This window comes from Leucoraja erinacea, chromosome 11, assembly GCF_028641065.1.
Source record: "Leucoraja erinacea ecotype New England chromosome 11, Leri_hhj_1, whole genome shotgun sequence".
In the NCBI taxonomy this organism is placed as follows: domain Eukaryota; kingdom Metazoa; phylum Chordata; class Chondrichthyes; order Rajiformes; family Rajidae; genus Leucoraja; species Leucoraja erinaceus.
The window spans coordinates 38,172,548-38,186,227 of record NC_073387.1 but is presented as its reverse complement, the minus strand read 5'-3'; the positions used below and the strand labels follow the sequence as shown (position 1 = coordinate 38,186,227).

Here is a 13,680-nt window from a genome sequence, read left to right as displayed (position 1 = left end):
CCCTCTGACTTTACTACAAACATTTTCCTGGAGACGAGACTACAGATGCTGGAATCTTGGGCAAAAAAAGTGCTGAACAATCTCAGCAGGTCAGGCAGCATCTACGGAGGGAGTGGATGGACAGATGACATTCTGTTTTAGTATCCTTCTGCAGACTGACACAATCGTGGGGAGAGGGTGACCTGGAAAAGTGAGGGGTGAGTGGGGCAAACCCTGCAAGTAATACAGATGAATGGGACCGTGATTGGTAAACAGGTGGAGATAACAGATGTAAAGGAGACAAAAGGGTGTCAGATAGGGAAAGGGAGGGAAATATAAAGCAAGTGGAGAGGAGGAAGAATGGGGTTGAAAGTGAAATTAGGGTCTCAGGAATGGGTGGTGAGTGTATGTAGGAGGGGAAAAGAACAGGATGACTGGGATGGTGGAAGGTATTGGGATAAATATGCTTGCACTGAGGTGGGGGAGTGTGTGGGTGGTGAGACTGGGGAAAAATAGAGTGGGGTTGGGGCGTATTTCTTGAACCAGTGTATTTGGAGAACCAGCGGGCCTTGGTGGACAGATCACAAGTGTTAGGCAAAAGAGTTACCTAATTTATGCCTCGTCTCAATGATGTACAGGCCACATCTGGAGCAATTAATGCAAGAGACGAGGTTGTAGGAGAAAAAAAATGAACCTATGTTTCACCTGGAAGGGCTTCTGGGATCCTTGGATGGAAGAAAGTGAGAAGGTACAAGAACAGGGGAATATCAGGGGAATGCGCCTGGGGAGTGGACGATTTGGGTTGGAAAAGTCTAACAAACCAAGGAGTTGCAGAGAGAGTGGTCTGTATAGAAAATGGAAATGTGTGGAGATGGGAAGATGCGACTGGTGGTGGAAACATGTTGGAGGTGACAGAAATGTCGAAGAACGCAGACTGGTGGGTTAAAGGCAAGGGCCAGGGGATTACCAGGAGAGCTGAACTGTGGAAAACAGAGGAGACATAGGTGAGGACCATCAACGACTGAAGGGGGAAGCTGAATGTAGAGGGCATCTCGGATGTACTACAGTGGAAATCCTCATCTTGACAGTGGAGACAGAGATTGAGAGCAAGGAATGGCTTTGCAGCAAGGGTGGAAGTTAATGGATTTACAGTAGACATCTGTAGGCTGTCCCATGATGGAGACATAGAGATCGAGAAAGGGAACAGAGATGCCAGAGATATTCCAAGTGAATTTGAGGACAGGGTGGAAGTTAATAATACAATTGATGAAACCAATGAGATCTGGACGGGTACAGGAGGCAATTGATGATGTAGCGAAAGAATTGGGGAATGGTGCCAGGATGCAAGTGCCCCTGGCTACACTTTGACTTGTAGCAAGGGAGAGGAATCGTGAGAAATTGATGGCAAAGACATGTTCCACCAGGTGCAGGAGAATGTTAGTTGAGAGGATTGATTGGCTCTGTTCGAAGAACCAGAAGGTCATGCATCCTTTCTGACAGAGAGCAGAGATTGGACATCCATGGTAAAGATGATGAGATGGGGACCAAGGAAATGGAAGTTATTGAAATGGTGGGAAGCATACGAGGTGTCCTGGATGTGGTGGGAATGGACTAAACAAGGGGGCACACAATAAAAATTGAGGTATTTGAAGAGTGTTTAGTGGAGATTCTAATTCCTGACCCTTTAACTTTCCTCTCACTAGCAACTATCTGAAATTAGGCAAGACCATTTGCAACACTGGCCTTGTTTGTAGTTCAAGCATATACAGTTGAACTTGCAACCACTTACAGTGCCCTCAATAACATTTGGGACAAAGACCCATCATTTATTTATTTGCCTCTGTACTCCACAATTTGAGATTTGTAATAGAAAAAAATCACTGGTGGTTAAAGTACACGTGCAGATTTTATTAAAGGATATTTTTATACATTTCGGTTTCACCATGTAGAAATTAGAGCTATGTTTATATATAGTCTCCCCCCCCCCCCCCCCCCATATTTCAGGGCACCATAATGTTTGGGACACATGGCTTCACATGTGTTTGTAATTGCTCAGGTGTGTTTAATTGCATCCTACATGCAGGTATAAGAGAGCTCTCAGCACCTAGTCTTTCCTCCAGTCTTTCCATCACTTTTGGAAACTTTTATTGCTGTTTATCATCATGAGGACCAAAGTTGTGGCAATGAACGTCAAATACGCCATTACAAGACTAAGAAACAAGAATAAAACTGTTAGAGACATCAGGCAAACCTTAGGCTTCCCCAAATCATCTGTTTGGGACATCATTAAGAAGAAAGCGAGCACTGGTGAGCTTACTAAGCTTACTAAAACTTACTAAAATAATGGGACTGGCAGGCCAAGGAAGACCACCCACAGCTGATGACAGAAGAATTCTCTCCATAATAAAGAAAAATCCCCAAACACCTGTCCGACAGATCAGAAACACTCTTCAGGTGTGGATTTGTCAATGACCAGTGTCTGCAGAAGACTTCATGAACAGATATAGAGGCTACACTGCAAGATGCAAACCACTGGTTAGCTGCAAAAATAGGATGGCCAGGATACAGTCTGCCAAAACGTACTTAAAAGAGCAGCCACAGTTCTGGAAAAAGGTCTTGTGGACAGATGAGACAAAGAATAACTTATGTCAGAGTGATGGCAAGAGCAAAGTATGGAGGAGAGAAAGAACTGCCCAAGATCCAAAGCATACCATCTCATCTGTGAAACACGATGGTGGGGGGTGCTATGGCCTGGGTATGCTGCTGAAGGTACTGGCTCACTTATCTTCATTGATGATACAACTGCTGAGGGTAGTAGCATAATGAATTCTGAAGTGTATAGACATATCCTACCTGCTCAAGTTCACCAAATGCCTCAAAACCTACTTGTCCGGCGGTTCATTCTACAGCATGACAATGATCCCAAACATACTGCTAAAGCAACAAATGAGTTTTTCAAAGCTAAACAATGGTCAATTCTTGAGTGGCCAAGTCAATCACCTGATCTGAACTCAATGAGCATGCCTTTTATATGCTGAAGAGAAAACTGAAGGGGACTAGCGCCCAAAACAAGCATAAGCTAAAGATGGCTGCAATACATGCCTGGCAGAACATCACCAGAGAAGAAGCACAGCAACTGGTGATGTGCATGAATCGCAGACTTCAAGCAGTCATTGCATGCAAAGGGATGTGCAACAAAATACTAAACATGACTACCGGGTACTTTCATTTACATGACATTGCTGTGTCCCGAACATTATGGTGCCCTGAAATGGGGTGGGGGGGGGGGGGGGGGGGGGGTTGGGATGTGTAAACACTGCTGTAATTTCTACATGGTGAAACCAAAATGTGTAAAAATGGCCTTTATTAAAATCTGACAATGTGCACTTAGCCACATGTGATTTTTTTTCTATTACAAATCTCAAATTGTGGAGTACAGAGACAAATATATAAATGATGGGTCTTTGTCAGAAACATTATGGAGGGCACTATAACTACAAGACCAAAATTAGCTCTACCCACCTCCTTGGCATAGTCAATTGTTACTTTACCTCAACTCATCCACTGCAGAAGAACTTATCTGTGTTATTGTTACCCTTATGATTTGCTGGCCAACCTCTGGTTTAATTCTAAAAAAATCTTAAATTAACTAAAAGACTGCTGTTAATTAATACCTTAACTTGACCTGGACTTATTCACCTTTCACTCTTGTGCTGACTACTGTACTCATGTTTCGAGACAATAGCTGAATTTAAAATCTTGCTTGCAACTTTCGACCTCTAATCTCCTCCAACCTTGCAAGGCTTAAAGATATGTGCTCCTCCATTTCTAGCATCTTGTGCAGTCACATTTCAATCCTGCTCTGTTACCAATGGCTACACTTAGCTAACACTTAGCCATTGACCCCAAATTCTGAAATTCACTTTCCCCTCTTCCTCCTCATAAATTCTGGTTCATCAAGCTCCTTGAAAACTAACTCTAACCAAGATTTTGGTTACTTGTTTGTTAAGTTACCTGTGTAGCCAAGCTTCCACAATTTTAAACTGGTGAACACTAGTGTTAAATGTTTTGTGTAGGAAGGAACTGCAGATGCTGGTTTACACTGAAGAGACACACAATTCTGGAGTAACTCAGTGGGTCAGGCAGTATCTCTGGAGAAAAGAAAGCACCCTTTTTGGCACTTAGTTGAGACCCATATTTTCCGTCTACATTAGGGCATCTTAAAGTGAAAATACTGTTATTTATCCTACATGAACATTGAATGTGTCATGTACGTTAAGATTAAAACTTAAGATATTTTACAATTGGCAGTTTAGAAACATTGATACATTATCAGAATTGTCTTATTATTTTCGTGCTCTCCTAAGATATACAGAAAACAGCCCTGTCTCCATAACCATTCCCTCCACCAGTAACGGAAATCTCCTTCTGCAGTTACATTGGCAATCCACGACTCTCACTTTTTGATGCACAAGATCAAATGAGATTTTCCACAGCACTACTTAAGATCTGGATACAAACCTAGGCAATTGAAGTCCCCCATAATGTAATTTAATCTGCTTTACCAACTAATTCCATAAACACTTCTGAAGTGCTCCTTCATGTAATATTTTTGCTTTCAGGGCATCCCCAATGAGTATTACTGTTCAAAATAAATTAGATTAAAACAATATTTAATATACCGGGATTGTAGCTTGATTCTCATATTCATTCCATTCAAATGCCGGTTAAAACATACAAAAAGTATTAAAACTGTGAACTAAATTGAATGCTTTTGAATATGTATAGAATTTTTAATTAAAGTTATAGTAGCAATACAAGAACCGCACAGCGTGCTAGTTATGCATCAGCTCCATGACGAACCTTTGATGATTTTCATTGTCCGGAAATATCGTCTTTAGACAATTATCGTCCCGCAAAATAAAAGTTGAATAGATTACAGTTAACATTTGTTGCCAGGTAATGTTTACTCAGTACTCATGGTGAAATAAATTGATGCTACTTTTTCAGATGCTCCTATTCCCATTGCTTAGGATCTTTGAACTAAATTTGCCACTGACAAACTGATGAGGGTGGTATAAATCGTGTCATATGGGGGGCTTTACCATAAAATGTTCAGTACAGAAAAATGCCACAGGTGCAGACTTCAACGTTTCGGCAAGATTAAATCAAGCTAACAAATGAATTAAAAAGTGGCCTGCAAAAGCAACCCGTGTCACTTTAAGTAGTATAACGTTAGATGAACAAATTCACCTGAAACTGCAACAGTTTCTCTGTCTGGTCTTGCGTTAGTTCCTCTTCATTGCCAGGCGCCGCCATCTTGCACTTTGCGATACAGGCCTGTGCGGAAGTAGATGATCTTTGGGTAGTCACATTCGTGAAACGCAAAAAATAAAACTACAGGCCGAGAGAGAGAAAAAAAACAGCTCCTGTCCTTGCGCTACGACTGGAAAAGCACACCAGGCATTTGTGCGTGTCCGGATTTGGATTTTAATGCATTTGTTTGCCAGCCAGTGCGCCAGTGACGGAGGGAGCCGAGGCTCTTCGGTGACTGTCGGGTCCTCCTTACGTCGACCTCGGCCAAGTAGGTGAGGAGCGGAGCGGCAGGGATGGTGAAATGCTGCTCTTCGCAGACGGGGGTGTTGAGCCAAGTGCAGGGAAGGTGCAGGCTGGCGGCGGCTCCGCACCGATGGAACGCGTCCGGATCCGGGCCCGCGTTCTAGAACTACGACATGCGAACGCGCCAAAATTCGGAGCTCCACTTCTACCGACACGTGTCCCTCCGGAAACATTGGCGGACGGAGGCCAATAGCACACAATGTGGTCTTGAATCATTAACCCGGGTGGAGAAAAAATATTAGACTGAGAAATAAAATAAACATAGGAAATGCTGCAAAAATAAAAGGCCGAGAATGCTTTTTGCAGATGTTGCTTGAGTTTTTCTAGCCTTTTAAAGAGTGTTTTACTGTCAAATGACCCAGGCATTTATTCTCGTTTATTATATTGTTTACAGGGCATTATGTTTACATATTATGTTGTACTGCTGCAAGTAAGAATTTCATTGTTCCATTTGGGACAAATGACAATCAAACACTCTTGGCAGAACAATGTTGTTAAATCAAGGACAATGCGAAGTACGCACGTATTACGAGTTTTTTAAATTATATTTGTAACCATTTTTTAAAAAGTGGAACTGGGCAACTTCTGACATTTTAAAATAAATAATTCCTTTGGTTAAATTGATGCGTGGCTTGTATGTTAAAGAATAAAAGCAATAAATTCAAAGAAGATGTTTCTAACATTTATGTCGATGTCGGGATTGAAGTAGGTAGAATATTGCTCTCAATGGCCTTTAGTTAAGCTACAGTCCCCGCAATTATGTTTGGGACAAAGACCCATCATTTATTTATTTGCCTCTGTATTCCCAATTTGTGATTTGTAATAGAAAAAAATCACAAAAAAAGCACATTGTCAGATTTCATAAAAGAGTATTTTTTATACATTTTGGTTTCACCATGTAGAAATTACAACTGTGTTTATACATAGTCCCCCCCCCCCCCATTACAGGACACAATAATGTTTGGGACACATGGCTTCACAGGTGTTTGTAATTGCTCAGGTGTGTTTAATTGCCTCCTTCATGCAGGTATAAGAGAGCTCTCAGCACCAAGTGTTTCCTCCAATCTTTTCATCACCTTTGGAAACTTTTATTGCTGTTTATCACCATGAGGACCAAAGTTGTGCCAATGAAAGTCAAAGAAGCCATTATGAGACTGAAACAAGAAAGCTGTTAAGGGCCTGTCCCACTGTACGAGCTAATTCAAGAGCTCTCCCGAGTTTAAAAAAATCAAACTCGTGGTAAGTACGTAGAATGTATGTAGCGGGTACGTCGGAGCTCGGGACGTCCCTTAGCGGCTCGTAACGCTAACGGCAGGTACTCGGGAAACACGGTAAGCTCGTAAAGACTCGTGAAGATTTTTCAACGTGTTGTAAAATGTCCACGAGAGCCCCGAGTACCTACGAGCAGCTATTACCGTAATTTTCCGAGTTCGATTCAGGAGACACTTGGGAGTACTCTTGAATTAGCTCGTACAGTGGGACAGCCCCATTAGAGACATCAGCCAAACCTTAGGCTTACCAAAATCAACTGTTTGGGACATCATTAAGAAGAAAGAGAGCACTGGTGAGCTTACTAATTACAAAGGGACTGGCAGTCCAAGGAAGACCTCCACAGCTGATGACAGAAAAATTATTTCTACAATATAGAAAAAATTCCCAAACGCCTGTCCGACAGATCAGAAACACTCTTCAGGAGTCAGGTGTGGTTTTGTCATTGACCACTGTCCACAGAAGCCTTCATGAACAGAAATACAGAGGCTACACTGCAAGATGCAAACCACTGGTTAGCCGCAAAAATAGGATGGCCGGGTTGCAGTTTGCCAAAAAGTACTTGAAAGAGCAACCACAGTTCTGGGAAATGGTCTTGTAGTCAGATGAGATGAAGATTAACTTGTACCAGATGGCAAGAGCAGAGTATGGAGGAGCGAAGGAACTGCCCAAGATCCAAAGCATACCACCTCATCTATGAAACATGGGGGTGGGGGTGTAATGGCCTGGGCATGTATGGCTGCTGAAGGTACTGGCTCGCTTATCTTCATTGATGATACAACTGCTGATGGTAGTAACATAATGAATTCTGAAGTGTATAGACATCCTATCTGCTCAAGTTCAAACAAATTCCTCAAAACTCAATGGCTGGCAGTCCATTCCACAGCAAGACAATGATCCCAAATATATTGCTAAAGCAACAAAGGAGTTTTTCAAATCTAAAAAATGATAAATTCTTGATAGTGGCCAAGTGAATCACCCGATCCGAACCCAATTGAGCATGCCTTTTATATGCTGAAGAGAAAACTGAAGGGGACTAGCCCCCAAAACAAGCATAAGCTAAAGATGGCTGCAATACAGGCCTGGCAGAGCATCACCAGAGAAGACACCCAACAACTGGTGATGTCCATGAATCGCAGACTTGAAGCAGTCATTGCATGCAAAGGACATGCAACAAAATACTAAACATCACTACTTTCATTTATATGACATTGCTGTGTCCCAAACATTATGGTGTCCTGAAATGGGAGGGAGTCAATGTATAAACACTGCTGTAATTTCTACATGGTGAAACCAAAATGTATAAAAATGTCCTCTATTAAAATCTGAGAATGTGCACTTTAACCACGTGATTTGCTATTAAAAAATCTCAAATTGTGGAGGACAGGGGCAAATAAATAATTGATGGGTCTTTGTCCCAATCATTATGGAGGGCACTGTATAAAGCAAAATCAATATGAAAATCCATCAAAAGTGCATCATGAAGGGCATAATTGATAGAATCAAAGATCAGATAAAGCAAAGGATATCACAATCTTGAGATCTCTATAATGTTAAATGAATGACATAACTACAAGGTTCTTTTTTTCAATATCCACTGTCTATTGGTAGCTAAAACATGTTGTCTCAGGGAACCTGATAGAGAAGAAAAACAGGGAGTCAATGTTTCATAAGTGATGAGGATGGTCCTCAATTTGTCCTTACACTTCACTCCTAACCTTTTGGTCACCTGCTGCACTGTGTTGAAAGAGTGGGGTGTGGTTGGGTAGGTCTGAGCTGGGCCTGATCAAGGTGGCCATTCATAGATCCAAACTAGGTGTAACCAATCTGCTTAATCGTTCTGGGTACCAGTCTACCCTCCATAACAATGGCCACACGCCACAACTACCAGTATACTTATGGCTTCCTTGTGTACCCAAGGTGTTGGGGAACATTTTTGACATGGAGCAAAGTTAAAAGTTTTTAATTGTCATATTTACCAAAACAAATCAATGAAATTCTTACTTGCAGCAGTACAACAGGTTTGTAAACATAATACTCAATAGATAACATAATGAACAAACAATAAAAAGTTTAATAAATATATAAAAAAACAATTTAGTGCAAACAAAACGTAGCCTTGAGTCCCAAGTGCAACCAAACATTTCATAGTTAAAAGTTTAGTTAGTGTTCAGAGTTCAATAGCCTAATGGTCGTCGGGAAGAAACTGTTCCTGAACCTGGAAGTTGCAGTTTTCAGACTGCTCTTCCTTCTTCCCGATGGCAGGAGTGAAATGAGAGCGTGGCTAGGGTGTTGTGGGTCCCTGATTATACTGGGGGCCTTTCTGAGGCAGTGTCTCCAATAGATAACTTGAATGGTGGGGAGGTCAATATCCATAGTGGACTGGGAAGTGTCCACCACATTTTGTAATCTTCGTTCCTGGACGTTCGAGTTGCCAAACCAGGTCGTGTCAACTAATCAATATGCTCCCTATCTTACATGTGTAGAAGTTCAAGAGAGAATTCGTCAACATACTAAATCTCCTTAATCATCTACGGAAATAAATGACTGTGAGACGTTCTTGAATGCATCAGCCCAATGTAAAGCAATGGGATACGGCCCAACGCAAATTGGAGGAACAGAGAAACAGAAAAATAGGTGCAGGAGTGGGGTGTTCGGCCCTTCGAGCCAACACCACCACTCAATATGATCATGGCTGATAATTTAAAATCAGTAACCCGTTCCTGCTTTTTCCCCATATCCCTAGATTCCTTTAGCCCTAAGAGCTAAATCTAACTCTCTTGAAAACATCACCTCATATTTTGCTTGGGCAGCTTTCTTGCTTTCCCTCTCTCTCTATCCCTTCCCCATCCAAGTTATCCAACTAGTTTGACTGTCCTCCTGATTATATTTCATCTTTGTATGCCTCGTTGTCAACTTCCCCTAGCGATGGAGCATACTGCCATAAGTGGTGGTGGAATCAGACTAAATTAAGACATTTAAGAGGGTTTTAGATAGGCACATGGATATCCACTGAATGAAGAGATATGAATGATTTGCAGGCAGAGAAGATTAGTTTAACTTGACATCCTGTTCAGCACAGCCATTGTGGGCCGAAGTGCCTGTGCAGTACTATTACGTGTTCTGCCTTCTATGATTGCTTATTTAGATGAATTGCATTTAATACGACTGTTTAACATTTCTTTTTGAAGAATGATTCATCTCCATTAACCTGAAAGGTATTATAATTCAGTAACCGTTATTATCATTATATAAATCCAGAATATTTGCTCAAAGGCAAATTGGAAATGGAGAATGATCTTTTGTGCATGACAGAACCTAGATATTCAACAATAATTTATTTGCCACCTATAACCTAATAAAAAAAGCCCAAAAGCAATTAACAAGAGCATAATAAGACAGATATTGACCCTGAGCCATTTAATCTGACATTGTTTGAACATAATCAGGAGCTGTAGACGCAACTAGTCTTATGTATATACCCAAAACAACATGCAAATTAACACTGGAGAAAAGTCAGGAGCGAGCAGTGAAAGGATTTCATAATTAAATTCCTACCATTCAGTATAATGTTAAAACAGGTTATTTTGGTCAGGTTTAGGAATAGCCTAATCTTAAAACATTTTAGTGGAGTTTTGGGGTGGGAGATTGCAACCTTCACGATGTCCGCCCTGTTTCGACAAATGCAATCAACCTGGCGTGCACAATCAAATAAGATCAAATAGAACAAGTTGTCCTAAAACTTTAGGCTGTGCACGCCGTACGCAAGAAGAAGAAGATGTAGAGTTTTGCCATGTTAAAAACGTTTCCCCGTTGACTTTTCATGTGTGACTATATTCCATTTAATTGACATAAATGTTCCTCTGCTTTTAGAATAAATGTGTACATATTTTCTGAGGAACAGTTGCTTCATTATTAATATATTAGCAGTAATAGTACCATATATTAAATCTCGTTGCACTAAATCTAAATCTCGTTGCACTGATGTGCAATGACAATAAAATATATTATTATTATTATTATTATTATATATGTCATAGCTTAGTTACTATCAAAGGTATAAACAGAAAATGTTAGAATCAAAAAGTAGTATGGCTACTTAAATTCTATTTCTTTATTAAATGAGCCTATATTATCAATGTAATAATGTATGTCATCCCTTGGTGAACAGTTGACATTGATGGTTAATTGAGATTAACTTTTCTCGACATCTGGTTGAGCAATATTATTGGAATAATAATTAAGTGATGTGGCAGAAAAATAACCTAATCTTAAAGCATTTGGGGGAGCTATAAAATTGATAAACGTCAGATAATGGAACAACAAGATTGATTTTAACATGGAATTTGATCTAATAGTTTCCAGTGGATAGACACTTTTATTCATTTTTAGTATATAGGCATTGCTATCAGGGCCAGCAGTTATAGATAAGTGGTCTTTTTAGAGACTAGTTAAGGGTGAAATGCATTACTCTGAATCTCAATGGGCAGATCTCAAACAAACCATCAACCATCCTTATTCCTTCACAGTTGCTGCTTGATCCTCTGAGTTTCTCCAGCAGTTTTTCTTTGATCCAGATTCTAGCATCTGCAGTCTTGTTTCTTCTTAACATTTCAAATCTAGGGACAGTTCGAAATTAAACATAGATTATGTTGCAGAGAAGAATGGGGAGTGGAGGAAACAAACTAAATGTATGACAGGGTGAGATCAGGTGCTTAGAGAAGGAGATTAACCGACCCAAGTGTGACAATCAAGCTCTTACAAGCTTCACTCAGTGAGCATATTCATTATTTGTAACAATAATTTTGGATTGACGAGACAACTAACATTTATTTTGCTCCTTTCCCTTCTCTGCAAGTTGAAACATGTTTAACTTATCCTAATTCTGACAGAAGATGATTGGCTTGAAATATAGACTGTTTATGTCGCAACAATGTTACCTGGCCTTCTGGGCATTTCCAGTTTTATCTGTTTGTATTTCAGATTTCCAGCAACTGCTGTTCTTTATTTGCTTTTCACTTACTATAATTTGAAAGGTTTTATGTTATGATCGTGAGTATGTTTTTTTTTACTTGGCAACTTTAAGAAACAAGCATAGATTATTTTAATAATCCTAATGGATGCATCACAACTTGGTTTCAACCCCGTTTCAACGAAAGCAATCAACCTGGCGTACACAAACAGAAGATCAAACAGAACAAATTGTCTTACAATTTTAGGCTGTGCACGCCATACGCAAGTAGAAAAAGACAACTTGGTTTGACAACAGGTCTGGCCGAGACCCCAAGAAATTGCAGCGAGTTGTGGATGTACCCAGTCGATATTACAAACCCAACCTCCCCCCCCACCCATCGACTCCATCAACACCACGTTGCCTCGGAAAAACAGCCAGCATGATCAAGGTCCCTTTTACACCTTGGTCATTCCGTCTTCTCCCCTCTCCCATAAGGTAAAAGATATAGATATCTGAAAATACACACCTACAGATTCAGGGACAGTTTCTTTGCAGCTGTTATCAGGCAACCGAATCATCCTACCACAACTAGAAAGCAGTCCTGAACTACTACCTACCTCATTGTTGACCCTCGAACGATCTTGATCGGATTTTACTGGCTTTACCTTGCACTAAACATTATTCCCTTGTCACGTATCTGTGCACGGTATATGGCTTAATTGTAATCATGTATTGTCTTCCGGCTGAATGTTTAGCACGTAACATAAGCTTTTCACTGTAGGTCGATACAGGTGACAATAAACTAAACTGAACTGAACTCTTCTTTCCTCTCTTTACAGGCAGAGATACGAAAGCTTGAAAGCACGTACCACTAAATTTAGGATTGCTAAATGGTTCTCCCATAAACTAAAGGTGTATTCCCGATATCCCAACCTACCTCATTGCTGCCTTTGTGCTTTTATGTGATCTGCACTTTCTTAGTTGGAGTATCGCTATAACCCTGTAGCATTATATTCTGCACTCTGGCATTTTTCTCTTTGCACTATCTGTTGAACTTGCGTACAGTTTGATTGTACTATGTAAGATTTGACTGGATAGTATGCCAACAACGTTTTTCACTGTATCACCATGTGACAACAATAAACCAATACAAATAAATTAGAGCACAAGAAACTGCAGATGGTAGAATTTTGAGCATAAAACAAAGTGCTAGAGGCACCCAGAGAGTCGGGCAGCATCCTATGGAAGAAATGGACAGATGGCATTTCAGATCTCTAACCAATATCAATTGATTATTCTGTATCTCGATAAATGGATGCAACTCAGTCTCCTGAGCAGATCACTTGGAAGGATAATATATAGGTTGTAATAGATGACAGGGAAATGACATAAACCTTGCAAAATCACCACAGAGACTTATCTATCCTGACAGTGGATGATGTTACAGCTACAGAAAGACAGAGTTAATGTTTCAGATCGATACTGAGCCTCCACCTAAACTGTGATGCTGCAAATTCCGTAACATTACACCTCAACTGCAATATTTTGGCAGATTATATCTGCTCACATATAGACTCTCCCACTTTCTAACACGGACACACACAGAATCTGACCCCTCAGTACCAATCTTGCAAAGAGGGAAATAGAGGTGACATAGCCTCACATGAACTAGACAAGGGATTGATTTACAGGTACACATAACCCTGTACTTGGTTAGGCAGCTACGAGGTAGTGTGAAAAGTGGTTTGGTGGACTGTTAAGAGTTTGAAGTAGGGTAGTCTGGCTTGGTAGGATGCAGTCAATGGCACCAACCCCCAGACTTTGATTGGGCCAAGGTTTAGGGCCATATCCCCACCAAC

General features: G+C 40.6%; 1 protein-coding gene across 1 annotated transcript in view; it reads right to left on the bottom strand.

Moving 5' to 3' along the window:
• Positions 1–5,763, bottom strand: part of faf2 (Fas associated factor family member 2) — a 28,649-nt gene extending 22,886 nt beyond the window's left edge. Inside the window, exon 1 of the mRNA XM_055643062.1 lies at positions 5,233–5,763. Within this exon, the coding sequence (XP_055499037.1) occupies positions 5,233–5,298 (66 nt within the window). The 5' untranslated portion in view covers positions 5,299–5,763. The remainder of the gene's footprint in view (positions 1–5,232) is intronic.
• Positions 5,764–13,680: the final 7,917 nt, after the last annotated feature.